The sequence below is a fragment of the Haplochromis burtoni genome, unplaced genomic scaffold (assembly GCF_018398535.1).
Source record: "Haplochromis burtoni strain Fernald_Lab_line unplaced genomic scaffold, NCSU_Asbu1 Contig_100, whole genome shotgun sequence".
Classification (NCBI taxonomy): domain Eukaryota; kingdom Metazoa; phylum Chordata; class Actinopteri; order Cichliformes; family Cichlidae; genus Haplochromis; species Haplochromis burtoni.
The window spans coordinates 143,791-158,602 of record NW_024582461.1 but is presented as its reverse complement, the minus strand read 5'-3'; the positions used below and the strand labels follow the sequence as shown (position 1 = coordinate 158,602).

General features: G+C 37.1%; 1 protein-coding gene across 1 annotated transcript; it reads right to left on the bottom strand.

Annotated features, from left to right (window-relative positions):
• LOC102302346 (green-sensitive opsin-like) lies at positions 1–2,068 on the bottom strand. The gene is given in 5 exon segments (NM_001286317.1): positions 1–574; positions 660–899; positions 1,027–1,192; positions 1,357–1,525; positions 1,617–2,068. Coding segments are annotated over 5 exon segments (1,059 nt in total). The 5' UTR covers positions 2,002–2,068; the 3' UTR covers positions 1–475.
• Positions 2,069–14,812: the final 12,744 nt, after the last annotated feature.

The window sequence follows — 14,812 nt, the reverse complement described above, 5'->3', positions numbered from 1 at the left end:
CATGCATGCATTTATTTTCTACTCAAGTCTATATTTTATTTTTTTATACATAAAAATAACACCACTGGTAGACCAGTTAAGTATACAGTATGCCCCCCTTCCCCCCCCACACACATCCCCAACCATAAAATTACATGAAAACAATCAGCATGTGATTGCACATTCATCAGGTAAAAGTGTCACATTTCAGCAGTTTTACAGTTTTTCTTTTGACATTTTGAGGATCTGAGTTCCTACACATCGACTCACTCACTCAAATGCTCTCACATGCACACAGACGCACAACTGCTGTACAAGATCACCTCAACAGAAAATGCATTTTTTGTTAGTTCAGAGATAAGATAAGATAGAATTCCTTAGTGTTTTTGTCCAAAGTCCGCTTCTTAAATCCATTTGGCAAAAGATTTCTCTAATGGGAATTTTGAAAATTTGCGAGCGATCATCAGTGTCCTTATATCTGAAGATGCCATCAAGATTAAGACACAGAGGACACCTCTGTCTTGCTTGTTGAAACTGAGGTCTCATCCTCCACCATGCCGCCCATTCCAATGGTGGATAGCATGCAGTTACGGAACTGAAAGACAGCCAATTCAGAAACTCAGTAAACAGCAAAAGACTGAAAAACAGAGAATAAAACTATGAGAATACGTAACACCAACCTGTTTGTTCATTAGCACATAGATAACAGGGTTGTACAAGGCTGAGCTTTTTGCAAAGAAAGCAGGGATGGCTGCAGTGAGGGCACTGAAAGAAGCTCCCTTGTTCATGAAAATCCAACCAGCAAAGCTAGCATACGGTGTCCAAGCTATTAGGAAGCCCATGACCATCAAGACACACATACGGGTCACTTCCTTCTCAGCTTTCTGGGTAGAAGCTGAGTCCTGCTGCTGTGCTGCTGCCTGTTAAGTTTTTCATTTAAATGTAATCAATAATAGCAAGGTGCAATAAATTCCACAGTAGCAATGGCTAGCTTGGTTAGATTAACTGATCTATTATAAATAATTTAAGAACTTTAGCTTCACTTACAGCTTTGACTGTCATCACAAGGCTTCCATAAGTGAAGAAAATGATGAAGACAGGAACGAAGAAGTGAACAACAAACATGTAGATGACATATGACTCATTATTGAAACCTGGAGCCAGTGTGTAGTAGTCAGGACCACAGGAACACTGCATTCCCTCAGGAAGGTACCTGTGTGAGATTGTGAGAAAGAAAGTCATGTCCTCATTCAGTAAAAATAGCTCTTTACATTTAACATCTAGTTTTGTGAGTGAAAATATCTAATTTTCAAGTTAGTGGCTTAAAAGTACAAAAGGCTGTTTAACTAAATAAAATATTAAGAAATATTTGAGTACCTGGACCATCCAAAGAGTGGAGGTGCAGCACAAGCCATTGCCATGATCCATGTGAAGAGTACTCCAGCACCAGCATGAGCTCCAGAGAACTTGAAGCTTCCCATGGGTTTGCAGACCACAATGTATCTCTCAATAGCCAGGACAACAAGTGACCAGAGAGCAACTTCACCTGTAGACAGAAAAGGTGAGTTATTCATTGATATTGTATATCTGCCAATGAAATAGAAAGGATCCTGAAAAGGATCTGACTTCTTGCTTACCTCCTAGTGTGGCCATGAATCCCTCAATTGCACAGAAGGTGGGTCCAAGAATGAAGTAGCCATTAAAAGCTGATGTGATGGTGATGGTGAATCCAAAGCAGCACATGATGAGTCCAGCCACAGCCAGGTTGACCAGGATATAGTTGAGAGGTTGCCGGAGCTTCTTGTTCTGAGCAGTTACAAACAATGTCAGGCTGTTGATGGGAGTCCCAGTGCAGATCAGGAAGAACATGTAGAAAGCCAGGAGCTTGAAAAAGATCGGGTCTGCCAGGTAATACTGAGTGTACTCAAAAGGACTTCTAACAATCCCAGTCCTGTTGGACATGGGAATGTAGAAGTTCTTGCCTTCAGTGCCATTGGGCTCAATTCCTCCTTCCCAAGCCATCTTCTGTTGTCTAGTTTGCTTGAGTTTCAGCTGATGGAATATCCCAGTAGTGTTAGAAAGGTGTAAACCAACCACACACAGGTAGTTTATGGCTGCCTTGGTGTTTTATACCTGCTCAGGGTTATCCTCAAATTAGCAAAATTAGATTACAAGAGGATTGTGAGGAAGTGAACAGATCAAGTCTGACTGATAATTGACTTTAAAAAGCAAAGAGGGACAATGACCTTAGGGTCAAACATCTTGGCCTCTTGACATATAAATTTCCTCATTTTGCAGAAAATGATGCTTTACATTACACACCCCCTTCTTATAATGTAGGAAATGATATTTTTCTTTGCTTTTGGTTGTCATTGCTTAAATTCACAGTATAGTACAAACATTGTTTCAAATAGTTTTAGAAATTCTGTTTAAAGTAAAATAAATAAATAAATAGGTTTTATGGTTGGAGTATTTAAAAATAAAACCTCAGAAAGGAAGTAACCATAACCTTAACACAATCCTAAAACTATTGTATTAAAATATGTGATTTGGAGCATTTGAAAGAATTTCTCCCAAGTCTTTGCAATTAGGAGATAGAAAAATGAAGTGTTTTTAAACTTTTGATCATTTGTTTAAACGGTTTATCAAAGGAACTTTATCAAAGTAACTAAAAGGAACTGAAGTGATTAAGGAAATTGTGACTATTAAATATATGAATACCTATGACAATTATTCATGGTAAAGCAAGACTGTTGATGTAGCGATGTATCTCTTATTTGTTTCAATACATGTTGCGTGTTCAGTACCCCATCAGCGTGGTGGGGTCAAGCACAAAGATTAGGAAAAAACTGAGTGTATTCAAAACAACACAACTGAAGACCTAATTGCTATAGTTTTGTTATTTCAGTAGGTGTTACAGTAGGTGATTCAGCCAACTAGTCCAATGCCTAATTAACGCCTCAAAGAGACGTTTAACATTTGACCATGAATATGTGAACTCACGCCAGCAGTTAACAGCTTAGAACAGACACGCAGACATTACATAAATGTAACGTCGGTGTCAGCATGATTTTGGTCGTTTCAGGTGTCATATAGTATTTCTAATTTACATTTTCTGGTGTGCCGAGAGTCGTTTTGGCCTAGCGTGAACAATTACTGCACAAACTGCGATACTGCAAACAGTAACAAATGGACGGACCTCTCAGAGCTCACTTCAAGTGCAACTCGCCACTGGGTGTCCCCTGCTGCGCGCTAAAGACTCCCATACTGTGTGTGCGCGCATGCACCCGTGCATTTCTTTCGCAGTGCTCCCAGTATCTACCTGCTTCTGCTACAGATTACTTTTAGAGAAACCGCGAAATGGATGGTCGGAAGAAAAGAAAAGGACAGAGGCAGAGAATTAAAAATGACAGAAATCCCTCAGCGTCAGACGCACCTAAATACCGCAAAATAAGCCCCAGTCAGGGATCAGGTTAGTCAAAAACACTCGCTATAACACAAAAAGAATATGTAGATTGGCATTCTAGCTCGTAGTGTAGTGAATATGGTTGTTGTTGTTGTTGTTTTTACTTTGATAATTTTGTTTATTGTTTGAATATAGTGATAGTTATCTGGACACTCGCTTTTCAAAATGGGTATACAGCTATTTTTATGCCTCCCGTGGTGCGTTGTGTTTTTAAATGTAGTTTTCCCAACCATATACACGCTTTCCTCATGTACAAAAAAGGCACATAAACGCAACACACTTTGGAGTTCCATAAATATCTAGACGTGCATGAATCTCGGAGTAAGTGTGCTGCATGCAATATCTTACGCCAAATACGAGGAAGTGCCAAAGCTTGTAAAACTTGTTTGATATTCTGAGCTAGTTGGAGGAATTTCTTAAATACATGCAGCTTGATACAGCAGCAGGATCAATAGTGTCAGAGGATTGTGCTGACGTTTGACTACCAAACCGGGGAAACAGGTGTCGCTTCATCAATTAATTAAGTAATTTCCCCGGACAAAATATGATATATTACAATATTTAAGCGATTCCCCCCTTTTTTGTAATCCACGCAGACAAAACATTCAACCTAATGAGCCATAGTGGGAAAAACAGTTACTCTCTCTGTCATGTATTATTCAATAAATGACGTGAGCTGCACTCCCAACGCCGACTTTTACTGACTTAATTATCCCTCAAAATGTTAGTTATAGTGCACTGATTTGTTTGGTACAGTTGCTTTAGCTCACTATAGTGCATGTATTTATACTTAGGCATTCTTTAGCCAAAGGGATACGCAGTAACAGTAGGCTAATGTGTGTTAATTGGCTGAAACGCGGTTTTGTCGTCTTAGCGCAGTGTTTGAACTCTAGCACTGGGGAACAGGACTGTAGGCTACAGTATGGATTATTACAATTTTGTCTCTTTCTTCCTGCAGAGAAATGAAAAAGCTAATCTTGTTTCTCCTTCAGATGTTATAACTGACTGTTTTGGCCGTGCTAGGGTTGAGTGGGGTTAGTTGGGTTTGTTAAGGGACTAATCAATGTTAATGTAATTACTTTTCTGTTTATATAATACGGCTTACATAGCTAATTACTAACATATGATAATTAGCTAAGGTTTTTACTGTAAAACCGAAACATGTGTTTGCATATTTGAATCATATTTTTATCGGTACTGGTATATTTCCAGGTAAAATAAAAACAGCAGAAGTCATTCTCATTTATGCAAGTAATAATAATAATAATTATTATTATTATTATTATTATTATTATTATTATTATTATTATTATTATTATTATTATTATTCATTTATGCAAGTGAATAGAAGCATTTTTTCCATCAAAGAAAAATGTGTCTTTTGTTTTTGAAAAGTTATGATAATTTCATTGAAAAATGCGATTTATTGAATAGCCACCTCAATGGGTGTCATTTAAATTGTAGAAAACACGTTACAAAAATTGCAAATGACAACAAGGAGTACATTTTGGAGGTGTTTATTGATCTTAAAAATGCATGTGAAATGGCAGATCACAGATTACTAATGAAAAGATAGACTGATGCTAGCTCACTCATGACTGAGCACATCTGTATAAAACTCGTCATGTACAGATAAGAAATGTTGACTCTGGTTTAAGGTTACTTGTCAGGTTCCACAACCTTCAGTGCTGGGCTCTGAACTTGAAATTTTATAAATAAATGACACATGTAATGTGTCTAAATTGTTGTTTGTCAGTTACACTAAATATGGGAAAAGTTTGGAACAGCTTCAAAATAAAGTGGAAAGGGAGCTAATATTTTTGAAAGAAACAGTTGAAATTAATAAATTATCACTAAAGCAAAACAACCTTTATAATGTGGCAAAATAATTTTTTGTTTTTTCTTAAAAAAACTAAATGATATTGAAATAGAGTGTGTATGGATTTTCTTTTAATGTGAAGATCATTATACATGATCACAAATTACATGGAAAATCTACACAGCTGTAAATTTCTAAAAGTGACTTTACTGACTTCAGAGGATTTGGTGTGTCTTTAAAATGTTTAAGAATAAGTGTTAAATAAATGTAAAACTGAAATATGAGTATTTTTTTGTTGATGAAATATTCCATTTTATTTATTTTTTTCATTATTATTATTTTGTATGCTTTATTAATTCCCTGTAGGGAAATTACTCTCTTTATTTAACCCATTCACTCAGTGAAGTAGTGGGCAGCCACCAATCCAGCACCCAGGGAGTAGTGTGTAGGGATGGTACCTTGCTCAGGGTAGCTGTTTGGTGGACCCCCGACCTTCCAATCATGGAGCTACCTACTAAGCTATCTCTTCTATATCTCTTTTTACTACCTATTCATTTATTCATTTATCATTTTTCTTGGTGTTTGCTTTGATAAAATCTAGTCAATAAAGGGATTTCATTTAGAATGTGTTCTGTATAAAACATAGGCTGAAGCTAAAGCTTCAGCTCACATCTTTTTGGCCAAAATGTGTTTACATTGAATCAAATTCCCTGTTGTCAATTAAATAATCATTGGTTGTTGTTTTTGAAAAAGGGTTAATAATTATAGACCAGAACACAAGTCAGTCTATGCCGTTGTGTCACATATGCTTTAACGTATTTTATCATGTAAACCTTTGACTACAGGGTCAGTACAGTTGGAAAGGCGTTGTCTTTCTTGGTGAATTTAAGCAGCTAAAGGCTGAATTAGCTCACATGCTTTACATCTACTGGTCACACATAGGTGACGCATGACAGAGACATAATTTCCATAGTTATGCTTAAACCACCACAGTAAATTTTTAATAACAGAATCAATATGTGATTGAATTACATACTTTCACCTTGTTCTTTTTACACAGACATTTCTAGAGGCTCAAAATTCATTTAGAAAATTGACCAGCAAGACGTTTCAAGGCCATGTGACTCCTGTTCCCTTGACATGAAATATTTGCTTTATCACAAATCAATCATTAGGCTTAAAAAATAAATCTGTCACATGGGTAAACAAAACTTTAGAAGAAGCTAGCTACATGCAGTGGCAGAATTATTTTTATGTTTAAAAAACGAAAAACAACATCAGCCAAGTCTGGAATACTCTGGAAGAGGAAGGCATCTCATCAACGTTTACAAACAGGAGATGCCTTCATTGAAATCCAGAGGGTTTTGTATCATGATGCAAACCTCTGGTACACTCAAGAACAAGAAGGCCAGACGAGACTTTGTTAGAAAAACATCTAGAAAACATCTGAAGGAACTTGGCAAAAACAAACACCTGGAAGAGAAAGTCAAGAAAACAAACACAGCACATAGTGATGTTGAAGGATTTTCATCCAATTATTAAAAGTAACCGAACAAATTCCTCCACTAGTGGAGGACTTTAAATATTGTCAGAGACACTTTGCCACTTTTTGCATTTCCCAAAGGCAAATTGGTCCAGGATGAAAGGACATCTTAAAATCGATTCTAAAAATCCCATGTAATGAAAACTGAGGCACTAAAATATATTGTTAAGAAAAAAGTTATCAGGGCCATTCATGCCTGCCAAGTAGACCCTCTCTGCGCCTGCCTCATGTATTAGGGGTCTGTGCCTTAGTGGACTGGGAAACATCCAAAGGCAATTTGGTTCCTGATTTCCAATAGGTGGAATAATCCGGAGAGAGGGGAGCCTGGTCTTTGGCTTCAGCCAGACTCACCTTAGAATGCAACACAATCTCCTGCAGAGGAGGTGGATTATATACTGTACGGAGATTTTGGATAAGAGGATTTCTTTTACCTGTGGCTTTGGGTTGAGGGAACAGCATCTGATTGTTGTGGTTTGCTTTTTGAGTCTTCACATTCTTCAAATCCTTATGTGTTGTCTCCAAAATGGAGACCTTTTTGCAGCCACAGTACAAAGACATTAAATTTTTAGGGGTTAATTGGTGATTCTAATTAACCCAAAGCCTAAATGAAGACCAGCTTTTTACCACTGCAAGGTGAAAAATATTAGATTGTTATATCTTGGAGCTCAATTTACATTTTGCCTTTAGCCCTCACCAGTTCTGTTCATATCTAGGTTTAGTGGGTGCATCTTTGCTGTTTGAAGATGAAGAGGTCCTGTTCACATCATGAAGGGTTAAGCTTCAGCTTGCAGAGGGGTCTTTAGTTTCTGGTTGGAATAGAGCAGTGTCTTAATCAAGAAAATGTTGTTTTGGAGTGTAGGGTGTTTCCAGCATTGAAGTAGCTCCTTGACGCTCTTGTTAAAACTCTGCAAAAAGGAAGAAAATGAACCACACAACATATCTAACATGTATTGAATTTTATTAACACATTATTAACATTTTTGATTGAATTTATTTAGGCTAAATGTTTGAAAATTTATTCATATATTTTCTAAGATAAACTAATGAAAATATATTTATTTGCATTCAAATTCTATTCTACAGGAGAATAAACTTTTATTATAATAATAAACAATCAAAGCATAAAAACTGGTGTACTATGTTTCTACATTCCAAGTAAGTTGACAAGCTGCCTACATTATATACTTATAGAACATAAAGTAAATACATTTTTCTATACTTGTCCTTTTTTACTTTTATTATTCCATCACCAATGTGGTACAGAAAATATATAATTCTGACATGAGCTGTTGTGTATAAGGAGTACTTTTACTTTTGATTACTCTTACTTGATACGTTAAAAGTAGGCAAGTCCTGCTGCTGTAGAGAGAGTAAATGTTCACCACTACATGAACTTAAACAAATCCCATATATCCTCATTAGGAATTTTGTATTAAAAAATCTTAATTGTGCTACATTTTTTAATTTTCCAGATAATTTGAGAAAATTAAAAAGGCTGGACACTGATGAAAATTTTTTCTCCAAATCCCAATTCATCCCAAGAATGAATTTAACAAACAAAATTAATAAATAAAAAAACAAAACTATACTAGTTACATGAATGCTAATAGCTCTAAACAAAACATGTACAATTAAAATTGGTATGGCCTGCTAGGCTATTATCATGGAGACTCAGGAGGCAACAACAGGAGAACACTATTCATAAAGTTCGAAATTTAAAAACAAATAAGATAACTAATAAACTTGAAGAAATTCAGAGAGCATTTGAAGAATATTACGCTGAGCTATATACACAACCGGATAAAGCAGATGAGCATAGGATTCAGAATTTCTTATCCAGCCTAGATCTACCATTTATAGGTAAGCAGCAGAATGAAAAACTTGTAAGAGAAATATCAGCAGAAGAGATTAACATTGGGATCTCAAAACTCAAGACTTTTAAAGCCCCAGGATGTGATGGATTTCCACCAGAGTGGTATAGGCAGATGAGGGAACCCTTAATCCCGCTACTAAAGGCCTCTTTTAATTACTCTCTGAGTGGGGGGGCGCTCCCACCATCGTGGCGGGAGGCGTATATCTCTGTCATACCAAAAGGAGGGAAGGATAAAACTGACCCCAGAGGTTATAGACCTATTAGCGTGTTAAATATAGACTATAAACTATTTGCCGCGATTTTGGCTAGGAGGTTGAGTACAATGATGCCCATGCTGATAGAGGAGGATCAAACAGGCTTCATTGGTAACAGACAAACACACGATAATATCAGAAGGGCCATTCATATTATTGACCAGATACTTAAAGGGAAAACTGGTACAGTTCTCATTGGGCTTGATGCGGAAAAGGCATACGATACGGTCGGGTGGGAATTTCTGTTTCATGTGCTGAAGAGATTTGGGCTATGTGACAGGTTTATTCAATGTATAAGAATGATTTATATGTCTCCAACGGCGAGGATCAAAGTTAATGGAAGCCTCTCAAATCGGATAACACTACAACGTGGCTGCAGGCAGGGCTGCCCGTTGAGCCCACTGCTCTTTAACCTTTTCATTGAGCCGTTGGCTCAATGCATCAGAGAAGATACTCGATTGGAGGGGGTTACAACGGGGAATGTGGAAAATAAAATCTGCTTGTATGCAGACGATGTGCTGGTAGCGCTAGGAAACCCGGAAGAGGGAATTCCTCTGCTTATGGAAACACTGGAAGAATATGGCAGACTGTCTGGTTATAGACTGAACATTCAAAAAACTCAAATCTTGACATTCTTCTTTAACCCCTCAAGACAATTGGTAGCAAGATATAGGTTCGGATGGCATCAATCTCAAATGGAGTATTTGGGGATCCTGCTGACAAAAGACCCTGCATTGTTATATGAAGTTAATTATAATCGGGTGAACAAGAAGATATATGAAGATCTGGAGAGGTGGGGTCTGCTCCCCCTCGATCTGGGCAGCAGAGTTAGAGCGATAAAGATAAATATCCTCCCAAAGCTGCTATATTTGTTTGCAGCACTTCCAGTTGAGGTTCCAGCAAAACAATTTAGGGAGTGGGATATGCATTGCTCAAGATTCATATGGGGAAATAAAAGGCCGAGAGTGAAATATGCAACAATGCAGCTGCCTGGTGAGCGGGGGGGCATGGCTCTACCGTGCTTTGAGGATTACTATCTGGCAGCCCAGATCAGACCTCTAGTGTGCTGGTGTAACTCTAAGTTTGAGGCAAAATGGAAGGACATTGAGCTTTCTTTGATGGATTTCCCAATACAGTCTGTTCTGGGGTCCTCTTGAGAGTTTACCACAGGCATATCAGATGCAAAATTTATGTGTAAGTTTTTCCCTGAAAAAATGGGCAGATGTGATTAAAATTTTTGGTCTTAATAGGGAAATAGGGTTGCTGGGATGGCCAGCGTATCTCCCACGCTTCCTTCCAGCATTGTTAGACCATAAATTCAGGGAGTGGTCCAGGCATGGAATCACTGCAATCTGTAAGATAGTTAAGCATGGGGAGCTGATCAATTTTGAGGACATGTGTCAGATTTACGAGATCGGCAGGGAAGATTTTTATCGTTACCTACAGGTTCGGAGCTTCTTCCGGAAGGAAATTAGAATGCTTGACGCAGATGCTAGTGGGGTGATCCGAATATTTATGGATGCTTATGGTGAGAACATTATAAGAGGTACTATAGGCAAAATATACAGAAGTTTTACAGCCATGAAAAAGACCTCAACAAGATATGTCAGTCATCGATGGGAAAAAGAAGCAGGTATAACTATCTCAGAGGAAGATTGGTTGCGGATGTGGAAGAATGTGTTATCTACCACCAATTCTTTAACATGGCGAGATTTTGGATGGAAGAATTTAATTAGATTCTTCATCACACCAAAGCAGAAATCCAAAATAAGTGGTTCAGGCGCTTCATGCTGGAGGGAGTGCGGGGAGGTCGCTGCAGGTTGCTTCCATGTCTTCTGGTCATGCCCTAAACTGAAGGCCTTTTGGGAAGAGATTAAACAAATGGTGATGGATGTGCTGGGAGTAACACTGGACTTCTCCTTTAGTACCATGTACCTTGGGAATATACCTGAGGATATAAATAACAGAGACTCATACTTACTGAAAATAATTATGGTTGCATGCAAAAAGGCAATTACTAAGTGTTGGTTACAGACAAGCCCCCCCACACGGAAGCTGGTCATAGACATTATTAACACAATTCATCATATGGAACTGATTACCCTCTCACTGCGGCTACAGAAGGAGGAAGGAGAGAGACTTTGGGAACGATGGGATTGTTATACATCAAAAGACTAGAAACTGATACCTCTGTGATGCAGAGGGACAGCTGCGAATTTGTTTGAATGGAACATGCACCTGTGTAATATGTAGTATGTGTAAGTAAAACAAGGTGTTGTGTATTTTGGAATATGCGAACATATGTGACTGTGTTGGTTTCCCTTGCCCTCTTTAGTTCTGTATATAAAATAAGATGAAAATCAATAAAGAGAAAGTATTAAAAAAAAAAAAAAAAAAAATTGGTATGGCAAAGACAAAAAGCTCAGAGCTTTTCATTTTAAATCCATAATTTTCAAGTTAGTTTGGTCAGTTCTGGTTTAATTAATAACACAGTAGATATGCATTTGGCAAATACCCTATAATAACTACATAACCACATTGAGATAGTTAAGTTCTCACTCATTAAAATAAATAGAATTTATCACCAAACATGCTTCACATATGAAACCACATCCTAATAATATCATTTTCTCTACTGCTGAAAACAAAACATTCATTTCCCTTAACATAAAATGCCACAGATCTAAACTGAGTAGAATATTCATGATTTAAACTGTTCCCTTGACTACAAGGGTAGCCAAACTTTCACAGTCACTGTAGTGGACTAAGCAAAGATTTCAAATCTTAAAATTTCCAGTTAATACTTAAGTCGAGTGGGAATTTACAATAACAGTGCAGATGAAATTGTGCTTTGATTGAAAGCAGCGTCTCACTTTATTGCAACAATATTGTTACAGCTCGAATACTAATTTGTAATTTCATGTTCTACTTTGCCCTGAACAGACTACTTCTCATTGTAGCTCTGTCTTTCTGACAGGCTCATCAGGTCTGCTTTTATGACTGCTGTACTCTCCATGCTGCTGAGCCTGTGGCTTGGTGCTGCGTGGGAGCCTGTGGCTTGGAGGGAGGCTTATACTACTATATACTCTAATACTTGATATTGTGAAGCAAACAGGTACTTTGTCTTCTGTACTTCTCCTATAGAGTAAGTGTTCTTGTCAGAGCCCAATCATTTATTCAACAGAGATTCTGTAAAATGACCTCAAGAAAGACACTCATCCTGAGAATATGGCTGAGCTGAAGCAGCTCATTAAGGATAAAAGGCTCAAATTTCTGCACATCACTGGCCGTATTCACCAAATCTCACAGTATAAAGAGATGTTCCTCGTAATTAAACTTTAAGGAAATTCTTAAAATGGTAAAGTGTTTTGATAATTTCTGCCTTAAAGGTAAGATTAAATACAGATTAAAACTAAACGTATCCACAAAGTATCTTAAATAAGCTTCTGAGGTGAAAAACAGGAGTAGAAATGGAGACTTTTAAGAGGCTAAGAGTTTCTTAAGCAGAAGAGAAAGAAATGGTGCTAAGAAAAACAGGGAGTTTGTGTTGAATGTCAGCGATTAAGCAAATTTTACAGATTAAATTGAGTAAGGATAAAGTTTGCGCTCAATCTCATTAGAGATGTGCTTACAGCTTCTGTCCAACAGAATAAAGAGCAACAGTGCGTCAGTTCATCAGCGATGACTTGTGTCTGTCGCATCCATCTGGAAGCACAGTCATCACACAGACAGTTACAGTGCTTTTAAAAGTCATATTGCTATATATTTATATCTTATATCTTATATATTCATGCGTAAAAGATTATTGTTAGCTTAAGTGTATTGTGTTTTTATTATCATTCATGCTCGATTCACAAAGGTTTTTTGCTTATTATATTTGCATTAAATATGATCTAACTTTCTGCAGCCTTTAACTGCACTTTGTTCTTTACTCCTTATTTGCACTTAATGTCTTAATATTGCATTAAACTTAAAATTGTTCCAGGTAGATAGTTTCTGTAAACTACCTAAATCTTGTTGTTCATAGTTACAAATTTAAACCACACGAACCTTTAACATTACTCAGTACAATAGGATCTGTAATCTGTAGTGAAAGTGAAGCTTTTTCATTGTGTGCAGACTGTAGTGAGCCATATCTTTGAGCAACCAGTATTAATTTATAAATGATAGACATTATTACGGTATAAGAGATACAAATTATATGAAGGAACCAAAAAAGTTTAGATATTTACATTTTATGTCTTCAGTTGCAGTTTACCTTAGTGTGTGGCCATGAAATCCTGGAAACCATCATCTCCACTCCATCCACAGCTAAGTTGACCGGGATGTAGTTGAGAAAGTCCAGATCAGATTTTGACAAACATAAAGAAATCTACAAAGGTCTACCAAACGAAACTGTGGGTGTTCAAAGGACTTCAGCCTCCTCGTCTGGTTGGAAATGAGGGTGTAGATGTATTTTACTGGACACCTCTAGGAATTAACAAACATTTAATGTAATTACAGTTCCTTATTTTATAAATGGTGATGACCTCAACTTAGCGAAATTAGATTTCAGGTTGGGTGAGGTTAAGAGAAATTTGTTAATGATCTTAACAGTAAATCGTGTTTTAAGTCTTTCTCTTAATTTGTTACCTGAGGTCAGGTAATGAGGCTACCACCTGAGGCACCTTGAGGTGTGTCAGAGTTGAAAGGTATTATCTGCAGTCTGGTTTCCACTGTAGTGTCATCCGTTTAGCTATCAGGCATTAAGCTACTTACCACAATCAAACCCTGGTAGAATATTATATTAAAAAAGAATAAAATGGAAATGCTTAGTGTATGTAATAATACTAATATATACATCTGCAATGTATAGATATGTTTAAGCATCCAAAGGGCAGTTAATACACAGAGGTCGATCAAAAATTATAGCATATTGAATATTCACACCAGTCAGCAAAAGCCAAAATTAAATTAGCAATAAATGATATTGAAAATATAAAAGAAAGTAAATTTATTTATTATCATATCAAATCACATTTAACTGGGAGTAAACAGAGCATCACAAGCAAGTTGATCTGAATTAATCACAGGTAACAGAGAAATGACGTGGTTTCTCCATCATGTAGCCCAATCATAATCTATCCTTTCTATCTGTCAAATAAACAGAAGGATAACTGATATTAGCTGTTCTTTGCCACTGATAGTGTTGCAGTAGCTTAAAGAAGACAACAAATTGGCTAAGTCTTTACCGGACATTTTCTTTCCGACCTGTGACAGTAAGCTTTTACCACACCACAGCTACCACAGGTGAGATACTGAGGTTAATCCAATCAGGATAATGACACCCAAAGTTCCTCCATATGGAGACAGACTGTGAGGGTAAAAAGAGCTTGACTGTAGGTCTTGTCTGAATTAATAAACACATAAAAAATTTAATGTAGGGTAGTTAAGCACTGTAGGAAAGAAAGCACCCACAGTGAATTGGATTAGAAGAAGGCAACACATACATTTCAACACATACATAGCTCACATTAAAAGACACAGACTGTGTAAAGCACACTATCACTAAACATTATCTGCTGTAGTTAATATATATAACACTCTAAAATCAGTACACGTTATTGTTTTTATATACACAGACATTTCTCATATTTCAGGTATGATTTGTGTGTTTGCTCATGATTAACTTCTCTTCAGACTTTAAAAGCTGAGGGAACGTAATTCCCTTTCTCGAGTAAGGATTAAGAGAATTCCTCCGGACTTGGAAAGGGGAGCAAATTAGTTTGGACCCTGTCCTGTCTATCCGGTGTTAAGATTAATTAGTGACCTCTTAGCTTCTGCACTACCTCACAACCCGCTAATCCCATTTTGGCTGTTTGACAGGGTTAGTGGAGAG